This window comes from Coccinella septempunctata, chromosome 9 (genome assembly GCF_907165205.1).
Source record: "Coccinella septempunctata chromosome 9, icCocSept1.1, whole genome shotgun sequence".
NCBI lineage: Eukaryota > Metazoa > Arthropoda > Insecta > Coleoptera > Coccinellidae > Coccinella > Coccinella septempunctata.
The window spans coordinates 1,425,525-1,436,985 of NC_058197.1; the positions used below are offsets into that span (position 1 = coordinate 1,425,525).

The 11,461-nt window shown below is 40.3% G+C and overlaps 1 protein-coding gene and 1 long non-coding RNA gene across 2 annotated transcripts; both read left to right on the top strand.

Annotated features, from left to right (window-relative positions):
* The first annotated feature begins 2,014 nt into the window (after nt 1-2,014).
* Nucleotides 2,015-3,277, top strand: LOC123320468. Its single transcript, XR_006538765.1, has 3 exons — nt 2,015-2,490; nt 2,544-2,624; nt 2,679-3,277. It is a non-coding gene; the product is annotated as an uncharacterized LOC123320468 (long non-coding RNA).
* Nucleotides 3,278-6,498: 3,221 nt separating this feature from the next.
* Nucleotides 6,499-8,280, top strand: LOC123320631 (putative exonuclease GOR). Its single transcript, XM_044907999.1, has 2 exons — nt 6,499-6,658; nt 7,052-8,280. The coding sequence occupies exons 1-2, from the start codon at nt 6,499-6,501 to the stop codon at nt 8,191-8,193; spliced, it is 1,302 nt and encodes a 433-aa protein (XP_044763934.1). The 3' UTR covers nt 8,194-8,280.
* The last annotated feature ends 3,181 nt before the right edge of the window (nt 8,281-11,461 follow it).

The window sequence follows — 11,461 nt, forward strand, 5'->3', positions numbered from 1 at the left end:
TTGATGTAGATAATGAATAATAGTGGCCCCAAAATACTTCCTTGTGGTACTCCTAGTTTCAGTTCTTCAGCATCTGATAAAGCTTGCCCTTCAGGTTTCTCTATGTAGACATTTTGTTTTCTATTGTGTAGATATGAATTTATCAGATCAGATGACTTGTCTCTCACCCCAATTTGTTCCATTTTATGCACTAGATGTTGATGTGATAGGATATCAAATGCTTTTAATAGGTCTAGGAAAATGTCCATAGTCGGATCTTTTTCTTCAAATGCCTCCACTCTCTACTATGAAATCATAAATGGCAGTATTTGTTAATTTTCCTTTAATATACCCATGTTATGAGGATGCTAATATATACATTTTCGAAATTTAACTGTTTTTCGGGGGTTTTTGGGATAGCACAAATACTCAAATGGACTATACGAAATGATACATAAACATTCATTTTATTTGATTCCTCAGCCCTGTGTCGACAATGCTGCAACTTCGTTTAGTGTAGCGTACTCGCCAATTTCGGACGACTTCATCAGAGTGAGCAAACGACTCCGTACACGGTTTGCGTCCTCTTAGTTCGGGCACCTTCTCCACAGCCGTACGCCAGAAACTCCTGTTGCTTACGCTACCTATTTTGGCGACGACGTGTCGGACGATGGCGCAGTCCTGGGAGGAGGAATACTTCCATCTTTTTGGCTCCCGCAGTTCGTCGTTCTATCGAATTTGACGCGCTTCGTGTCTGCTATTTTGAATGCCTTTAAGAATCTGAAACCGAGAACAACATTTTCATCGATTGCGAGTGGGAAGTGTTCTACATTATGCACTTTAATATATTTTGATATAGTATAACAAATACTGAATGTGAGCAACTGATAACTGATGAGAATTGCAATTCCACTCGATGTTATTATTATAAAAGAAAACGAGATCCAAATAAAATTGAGGAACGACTACGATAATATGTCATTCGATATTTTCAACCCTAATGTACGTTGTGATAATAGAATGGAAAAAAGAGTATTTTCAATAATAATATGACTCATGTTCTGGATAGCAATGGGGGATCGAGAAAGTTGAAAAAGCAGTAACTTGGGTTCAACGATAAATGTATACAGTTATGATATTATTGCATATAATTAATATATTTGGTACTTACTCGCTTAGCACCAGGTAGGAATCTACGTTCGATCTGTATCGGACGTCTTCCACTTCTCGTACATCCAGTCGTCTGGCCATTGTGGTGTGCACTCTCACAGTTTTTTGGATAAAATCAAAAATTAAAATTATAGTTCGAAGATAACGAAAAACAAAAACAGTTCTAATACGCAAAATAAAAGATGAAGTTCGAAAATAAAGGCACCAAAAAACGAAATAAAAATGAAATGGTCTAATAAAGTTCGCAGGAAAATCAGGAAAAACCACTACACAACAGGAAGATTATTCAGAGAATGAAAATCTGGTCAGCTAATTTTTATCGCAATGTGGCGTACTGCTCTCTGATTGGTTACAAAATTGATGTAGCTGGATCAGCAGAATAGATGCTCCATCTTTCTCCGGAATTATACTCTGTAACGTTATTATTTTGAAATTTATCATAAAATGTAGTTTTGCCATCTTTTTCCAAAAATTATTGGTTAGTAAACTTATTGGGATGGTTAATTTTCAAAGTTTCCTCATTGTTGTACTTATTCACTTCGTTTACCTACCTTTGAATTGTTTTCCATCAGAAAACGGTTTGTTTATAGGGAACTCTAAAGATTTGTCAAAATTAGCTAAGCGCTCGCTGTCGTGGGGCACACAAGCTTTTCCCTCCATTGATTCGCGTGCTGTTCTGGTCGAGTATTGTGTTTTGTGCATGTTTTTGGAAAAAATGTTCTTCCCGACGTTAGATTAGAGTAATAAAACTATAGCTTTCAGAAATACCTCTTTATAGTGATAATAAAAAGGTTTGTGTGCCCCACGGTAACGAACAATCAGCTGATTTTGACAAATTGTTAGAGTACCCTATTATTTAAAATTGTGAGGTTAGTGTTGGTTGTCATTTTGTGGTGTTGTCATTTTGGTTAGTTCAAAAGCAGTGGTTGGCAATTATTTGGCCTCAGTAAGGTACTTTGGAAAATCGTGGAAGAATTATAGAAATGGATTTATAGAGACCCTCCTCTGGTATAAACTGCGTAGATTATCAGTACCGTAATGATTCCTTTATATTATTTTGGTTTTGATGTGTTTTCTTCTTCTTCACTATGACAACTGATAGGCTCTGTGAACTTTGAGTATCGGGAAATTTCTGTGCGACTGTCAGAGCGGACATTTTGTGATACGAAAATCTTGTTGAGAGTTTGGACATTTTTCGAAGATAAATTTTGAATCTAGATTCATCCTCGTTGTGAGGGATTATAACTTCGAGTGTCATTATTCCCTGAGGAGTATTTTGGGAATATTTTGGGAAATACGTTTTATACGTGATCATAAACTTTTCCACAGGAAATTCGTTAGGTATGCATACACTTTCTATCTTGAACTAGTTGTCTGACCATCTTTTTTATTAGGTTGTTGTATAGCGAATAATATATTTGGAACAAATTTTTGACTGAATTGGAGGTTGAACCTATCTCCCTCGAACAACAGAGGTAACTAAAATATCCTTACTAGCTTATGAACCGTTTCTTATAGTATTTTGTTAGGGTCCGCGTATTGGGGGTATCTTAGTTCCACGTATTGGGTGTAGGCACCTGAGTTTTCACGTAGCTGAGTTATTCCACGTACTGATCAGTTTCCACATACGTGTCAGTTATCCACGTAGTTCGGAGTCCCGAGTACCTGAGTCATCTACGTACCTGTCAGTGAGGGGTAACAATTGGCATCTTGGAGGTCTACGTGCCTGGCGTCATACGTTCAACTTACCATTTGTAATAGTTTGTGAAGGTAACCAGTGCATAGCACTGGCTTTAAAATTGTAAATCATTGGTTCTTTTTTTTATTTTTGATAATTTGTGATATTATTCTATAAGGTAATTTTATATATAACTGTGAGCAATTATAGTGAGGTGCACTTCATAAGTTGCGTTGGGTACCAACAAAGGTGCTCGTGTATCCCTTCAGGATTTTATTATAGGATAATTGATCGGTATTCCCTTCAGGAATCATTGTTTAATTTAGCGTAGTTATTGACAATCTAAACCCGAACGTTAAGCTGAACGTAAGCCAATTAAGTGGGTTTAGTTTGTTAGTTTAGATTATTGGTTCTTATCTGATTTAGTGTGTTTAGTAAGTTTTCTTCTGGCTACCCCCTGGGGGAAAATATTTATCCGTATTATATCAACCACTGCACATACATATTTTTGTTTTTGGGTAATAAATGGTTGTGACTTGAATTTTGAGGAATTTTGTTAACTCTTACTCTGGTGGAGGAGTAAGCAGTTCATTAACCTTGAGTAGGCAGGCATTACTCTACCTGGCGCCCATTACATTCCATCCGATAAAACTCACTCCCGTCTTCACTGAGTGTAGCCGCGAGCCTATCATTGCCTTGAGACCGGCTTTTACCAAGTCTACGTTTCAACTCTCCAGGTTATGCCGGATGGTGGAAGGCTCGAATATCACGCCGTGTTTGAACGGTAGTACAAGTACGCGACGTCGTAAAATTGGAAATTTTTGTCGGTACTGTACCACCGTTGCAAACCTTGCTCCCTCACGTTGGCGGCGTACTCTCTTTTATCCATGACGAAGCTATCCACTTGGAACCATACTGCGGATGCGTCTTCGGCGAACAGTTTCACGCTGTGCGTGCCGTCGCAGGAGCTACCTTACGGGATGTCGTGCATAACTGTTTTGCTGTCATCCCGCAAGGTGTCCAGTCCGGCTCGCAAAACGGTACTCTTTTATTCCTACGGGAATCGATCTTTGCTCGTTTAGCGCCAGCACGAAGGTGTTATAGATCCCGGACCCACAGAGGTGTAACTCTCGGTGGTACTTAAACCCGTATCGTTCCTTCATCACACCGAGAATTTTCGAATTGTAGCACGGCTTCGTCGTTCTATCGAATTTGATGCGCATCGTGTCTGCTATTTTGAATGCCGTTAAGAATCTGAAACCGAGAACAACAATTTCATCGATTTCAAACAGTAAATAATGGTTTATCAGTACCCTGTTAGGTCAATCGTTTTTTTTTTTGTTAGTAACGGTTCTTTACATTCCAGACGATCCCTCTCCAAGAGAGGACTTCAGATCCTTGATGTGAATGTGTCGGATAATCTTGCCACTGCCATCCTTGATGTCATACTTCACAGGAGATACTACCTTTATAACAGTATACGGTCCGGAATATTTCGGAGCCAACTTGGCGGCAATTCCCTCCACTGCAGATGACAAGGGATGTTCTCTTCGGTACACTTGGTCTCCTACTCGACATCGCCAGTCCCTCCGACGTATATTGTAGTAGTGGCTCTGCTGAGAGAAAGCATGCAAAGCAACTTGCGGTTCGGTATCTCGTTCGGTGTGCTCCTTTTCATCCCTGTTGGCCATCTCGGTTAGATACTTGGCGTTTGTTGAACGCATCTCCCAACCAAAATTCAGGAATTCTGGGGTGTATCCGGTGGACTCCTGCCTTGCAGAGTTTATTGCGAATGTCAACTCATTCAGATGCTCATCCCAGGTACGCTCATCCTTTTCACAGAACTGAGCTATCATAGTTTTAATGGTACGGTTGACTCTTTCTACGGGGTTACATTGGGGAGAATACACTGGTGCAAAGCGGTGTCGGATCCCAAGGTCTCGCAGACTTCCCTTGAACAATCATATTGTGATCCATTATCACTGATGACGGTTTTCGGGCATCCAAACTTCAGGATTACATCCTCATACAAAGCCTTGCGGTTGCTCTTCTCGGGGGCCTGGCCTCCACCCATTTCGAAAATCTGTCCTGCATCACTACTCAATGACAATTTCCTTTCCTAGTACGAGGAAGAGGTCCCACAATATCGGTACTAACGGTATACCAAGGTTCTCTTACCACATACGGATGCATTTTTCCAGGGGGCTTCTGTTGCGAAACCTCCATCACGCTCTGCTTCTGAGGACGAACAGCAACCTGTTGTGGTTCCTGCTCCCTGGACGGTGATGAGGAACGGTCGATGGCAGATGTAGAGGTGATCGGTTTTGGGGCGACCAAAGGCTTTGGCTGCTCCCAGCGGCAACGACACGTGACGAGGAGGATATTCCGGTTCGGCTACATTGTCTTCGAACGGATCGACAAAGCCCATCTCCTCGTCGAGTCGGTCTAGGAATTCTGAATCGCTCATGTTGCAGTTTCCTAACTGGGGTGGATTCAGTCTACTGGTACCCAAAGACGGCGGACAGTGCCGGAGGGAATCCGGAATTTCAGTCGGATCCGACGTTTGCCCTCCACGGTGGTTGGTAGCAGTGCGATCACTTCAGCCCGAAAGCTGGGTGACCACAGCCGGAGATTGGGTTGAGCCCTGATCTTGGAGGCCAGCCATGACGATAGTACCAGTGTCTTCCCTGCTGGAGTTGGCGGTTCCGGTGAGGCAGATGACGGTTGGGGTGGTGGCGTTAACGGAGATGCTGGAGGGTTCCGCTATCACGCCGTGCAAACCTTGCTCCCTCACGGTGGCGGAGTGCTCCCGTTTATCCATGACGAAGCTATCCACTTGGCGCCATACTGTGGATGCGTCTTCGGCGAACAGTTTCACGCTTTGCGTGCCGTCGCGTAACTGTTTTGCTGTCATCCCGCAAGGTGTCCAGTCCGGCTCGCAAAACGGTACTGATGAATTTTATTCCTACGGGAATTGATCTGTGCTCGTTTAGCGCCAGCACGAAGGTGTTATACAGGGTGTCCGGGGAGTAACTGTACATACTCATACCAGAGATAGAGTTGGACTAGCTGATTACGGATTGACTATAAAAAATTAATTTCTGGATTTCCCTATAAAGCTACAGGGTGATTTTCCAACTTCATGGAAATACTTAGACCATCATAAAATCCAAACTTATTGACAGATATTATTGAAACTTAGGAGGTTCTTGACACATGCTAAGGTTGAGTCAGAAAGTTATCAATTATTCCATTATTCCAGGGCCGGACTCATTAATCTCCATTTAAAGTGTTCAGGGTAAAAAAACACTTTGTATTTCGAATTACAAATAACTGATTAGCTTTTTTGAAAGAAGCTAAATTATGCTTCAATTTTTGGTACCGCTCGAAGTTGTCACATCAACAATTATTTTTTTATGAATTTTTTAATTTGGATAAAGTTCGAAAATTGCAATTTTTTTACCTGAACAGGACATAGTCATCTTGTGCAGGCCGAAAATAAATAATAAATTTTCTTAAAAAAGTAACTGAAGGTGAAGAAGACTATAATAATTAACAACCACCGTGGAGGGCAAACGTCGGATCCGACTGAAATTCCGGATTCCCTCCGGCACTGTCCGCCGTCTTTGGGTACCAGTAGACTGAATCCACCCCAGTTAGGAAACTGCAACATGAGCGATTCAGAATTCCTAGACCGACTCGACGAGGAGATGGGCTTTGTCGATCCGTTCGAAGACAATGTAGCCGAACCGGAATATCCTCCTCGTCACGTGTCGTTGCCGCTGGGAGCAGCCAAAGCCTTTGGTCGCCCCAAAACCGATGAAATATACAGTCTTTTCTTCTCGAAATAAGGTGGCTCAAATGTATAATTAGAACAAGGAGGGAAAGTTCTTCTGTCCAGAAGTTTCATGCTTGTAATTACTAGTTTCGAGACTTTTTGAATTGGTCTCAAGTCTTGAAAGTTTCAGGGTTCAATGTTCAAATACCTTTCATAATATACAGTCTTTTCTTCTCAAAATGAGGTGGCTCAAATGACAGTATCTTAATCTGACATCTTTGAATACCTGCAGACTCTTTACCCACCGCTGAAAGTGCATAGGTACATCATAAAGTCTTTTTTTTCTTTTCGCTATCTAATCTTCAAAATCCACTAGATCCTTGACCATTTTTAACACTGAGATTCAGCGTCATTGGCGTATTCATCAATCAACTTTTATTTTCCAGAAAAACAATCCGAAATTGGCTCACCGAGGTGTCCCCAGCAGAGGCCTGATAAAAAGAAATGTAAGAAGCCGTTCCCCAACTTTTACGAACCGATTCGTTCGGCAAGGGACGAAACACCATCACAAGATTGTAGCGAAAATAAAACAGGTGCCAAAGAAAGGAATAACCCCCATAGGGTGGAAGCCGCTGTTTCGCCAGTGTTCGGATTGACCGAAGAAAAACTGTACAACCTCCTCATCCAGCACACCGTAGCTCCGGAGGATCTCTTTTCCAATTGTTTTTCACAGGTGGAACCAAGTCCGCCTGTAAAACATTGTTTCGGAAAACCTTTCAGGATCCCGAAGAGATTGGCTGGTATTGAGGAGGATTTTGATCGGAATTCACCGACAGCAGTTGAGAGGACCTGCGTTAGGTGTAACGATCAGTTCTTCGTCAACGAACACGGTTACTTGACAAAACAGCAGTGCTTCTACCACTGGGGGAAAATATCGTACTGCCGCCATACATGTTGCGAAAATACTCCGGGATCCAAAGGTTGCACTTCATCAAAACACCACGTATGGAATGGTACAGTGGCCGGGATCAACGAGCCCCTGCAAGGTTTCGTGAGCACAAAACGCAGCGAAAAAGTGAAACAGAAGGTTTTCGCTGTAGACTGCGAAATGTGCTACACCGTGCGAGGCTTGGAACTTTGCAGGGTAACCGTTTTGGGTTTTGATGGTGCCACAGTGTACGATTATTTTGTGCTACCGGAGGAAGACGTTGTGGACTACAATACTAGATTTTCCGGAGTGACCGAAAGTGATGTGTATGGCCCAAAGTCGAAAACTTTCCAACAGGTGCAGAGTGATTTATTGGACTTCATTGACGAGGACACCATTCTGATAGGACACGCGTTGGACAATGATTTGCGAGTGTTGAAACTGGTCCATTCTAAAATTGTGGACACGTCTCTGGTTTTCCCTCACGAGCGTGGTTTTCCCTTCAGGAACTCGTTAAAGCAGTTGATGTCAGTTCATCTGAACAAAGCAATTCAGACATCCGATAATGGACATAGTCCATATGAGGATGCTCTGAGTTGCTTGGAGCTGATAATGGTTAAAATAAAACTGCACTACGCTCAGAGACGTCTCACAATTTGAGAAGAGACCAGTTCGCAAGATCTTGTCCAACGTTGTCCAACGATCTCATCATGAATTATGTATATAGGTACAACACAACATGTGATACAAAACTAAAATTTTTATGTATATATTTTATATGATCTCAGTATGTAAGCTAATTGTTAATTTAATTGGTTGTGTTATTTTTAAATTGACCGCACTTATGTATATAAGTGATCGTTACACCTAACGCAGGTCCTCTCAACTGCTGTCGGTGAATTCCGATCAAAATCCTCCTCAATACCAGCCAATCTCTTCGGGATCCTGAAAGGTTTTCCGAAACAATGTTTTACAGGCGGACTTGGTTCCACCTGTGAAAAACAATTGGAAAAGAGATCCTCCGGAGCTACGGTGTGCTGGATGAGGAGGTTGTACAGTTTTTCTTCGGTCAATCCGAACACTGGCGAAACAGCGGCTTCCACCCTATGGGGGTTATTCCTTTCTTTGGCACCTGTTTTATTTTCGCTACAATCTTGTGATGGTGTTTCGTCCCTTGCCGAACGAATCGGTTCGTAAAAGTTGGGGAACGGCTTCTTACATTTCTTTTTATCAGGCCTCTGCTGGGGACACCTCGGTGAGCCAATTTCGGATTGTTTTTCTGGAAAATAAAAGTTGATTGATGAATACGCCAATGACGCTGAATCTCAGTGTTAAAAATGGTCAAGGATCTAGTGGATTTTGAAGATTAGATAGCGAAAAGAAAAAAAAGACTTTATGATGTACCTATGCACTTTCAGCGGTGGGTAAAGAGTCTGCAGGTATTCAAAGATGTCAGATTAAGATACTGTCATTTGAGCCACCTCATTTTGAGAAGAAAAGACTGTATATTATGAAAGGTATTTGAACATTGAACCCTGAAACTTTCAAGACTTGAGACCAATTCAAAAAGTCTCGAAACTAGTAATTACAAGCATGAAACTTCTGGACAGAAGAACTTTCCCTCCTTGTTCTAATTATACATTTGAGCCACCTTATTTCGAGAAGAAAAGACTGTATATTATGAAAGGTATTTCAACATTGAACCCTGAATCTTTCAAGTCTTGAGACCAATTCAAAAAGTCTCGAAACTAATAGTTACAAGCATGAAACTTGTGAACTGAAGAACTTTCCCTCCTTGTTCTAATTATACATAACATCATTATTTTTGTAATTGCAGAGTGGTCGACTTACCGTAAAAACTTGAACTATCGTTGTGGTGCCTCCTGATCCTCTTCTCATCCTTGTCACTTTCTTCGGGCAATAAAGGTCTTCTTTGCTGCTTGTTCGCCGAAGCCATATGAATGTTGGCACAGGCACTTGGCTGGCCGTAATAAGTTGTCCCGTTCACCTCATAATGGCTTTGAGGCACATTATTGTAACGAGGACTGGCAACTTGATGAGAAACATTCTGATGAAAATTCTGGGTAGGTTGGAGGACCGGTGGCTGTAAAAACTGGGGTGTGTGCCAAGCTGGTGGCTGTACCAAATTCTGGAAAAAAATTCAAGATTAGTATGGGACACAGAATAAAATTAACTTTTATTTAATTGATGCAACAATCCGGATGATTGTTGTTGGAAGACCGAATTTTCAAAACGCTGAATTGAATTGAATCATCTCAATTTACTGAAAAAGTAATGAATTTTTCATGATGTGGTTTACTGGGCTGTTTCAATTATTTTGAAAGAAGTTGGAAAATTATTCTAACAGTAGATTCTTGAGGTCGAAAGAAACAATTTTTTCCTTTACCATTTTTTACGAATCGACTCGGTTTGAAAGATACAGACTGTTGCCATGAAAAAAATTTCTTGTTCAAATAGGCTTTTGCGTCGCTTGGCTATCGTACTGTAAAATATCAAGGAATCGAGTTTCTTGAACGAACATCGACATTTCGATGAAAATGAAAGAAGCAAAACACGGAGAAGTTCTCGTACAATGAACATTTCTGTATCACAACTTTACACAGACTGAGTATCTGTTCGGCCCTGTTGGGAATTTTGGCACTTAGTCAAATTGGCTACAATACGCATGTACCTCGAATATTCGAAATTTTAAAATGACAAATGACAGATGACAGATATATTTCAAGAAATACTTCAGCGGCCGTTTCATGAACTATTGGGAATTTTGGCACTCAGTCAAATTGGCTGTAGTACGCATGTACTAATTAGTGCAAAAATTTACGCAGGAGCAAATCGTTGATTTCATTTTTGATTGATTTTGTTTCAGAGATTGGGAGTGAAAACCCTAAAAAGTTTATGAAGAGATAATGGAAGGAATGTTCTAGAATTTATGCATGTGCTGAAACGAGAATCGATTGAACGAAAGTAGTTTTTTTCTGAATCGGGATGATATACGCTATACATGGTGTTTCAGAAAGATTGCGACCTCGGACCATTGTCGAAAACTGTTTTGTTTCCAAGACACAGGACGTCATATATGTTTTTCAAATGGATATGTTTTCGAGAAAGTTCGGCAGTCCATCTCTTTTTATCTTAGCTAGAGGCAGCCATTTTCAACAATTCCTGTAATCTGACATGTAATGAAATTCAATATTCTATTGCTCTACTCAAGTATGTTTTCGAATATAAATAATGGTTTTCAAGTTTTACTGAAAATTGGGGCATCCGTGAGAAAGACATAGAAATTATTTTTGTTCTAAATTATATAAGAATTGTGGAAATGAATATCATTTTGGCGTACCTACTATTTTTTTCAAGCAGATATTTTGAACGAGTAAGAATAAGAATATTGAAGGGCCTGAGGGACCTTAGATAGGTACCAAATTAGTGGTGACATTCAAAGATAATTGATAATTAATATTGTTATTGTATATGACAAGTTGACTTTGATTTTCGAGGAAATGGCCTAAACAACATCCTTTACTTTCCTGTATGGACAACCCTGCTCATTTTATGGTAGGCACATCATTCAAAACTAATAGGGAGATTCTTTGAAATCATGATTTATAGGTTCAAATTGAAATTCTTTCGAGGATAATGGAAGAATGTTCGAGAATTTATGCATGTGCTGAAAAAAGAATTGCGTAAAAATAACTGAATAAAATTATAAATAAAAGAGACAATAAAAATAGAATTTTATCAGGTTTCGAAAAAGTTATTTCAAACTATTCTAATTATTCAACTAAGTTCTTCTTATATCAAAATTTTTTCTTCATGTAAGATTCTGTTATTTGTTCCTTTATGATTTTATGTCATCTGAGTCTAATTTGTCATGAAAGTATTGTTGTAAATTTTCTTGATTCTATTC

Excerpts from the sequence above, each read along its gene's own strand:
- LOC123320631 (XM_044907999.1), top strand. The coding sequence starts at position 6,499 with ATGAGCGATTCAGAATTCCTAGACCGACTCGACGAGGAGATGGGCTTT. Across the intron at positions 6,659-7,051 it reads CAAAACCGATGAAATATACA|AAAAACAATCCGAAATTGGC; the intron begins GTCTTTTCTTCT and ends TTTATTTTCCAG.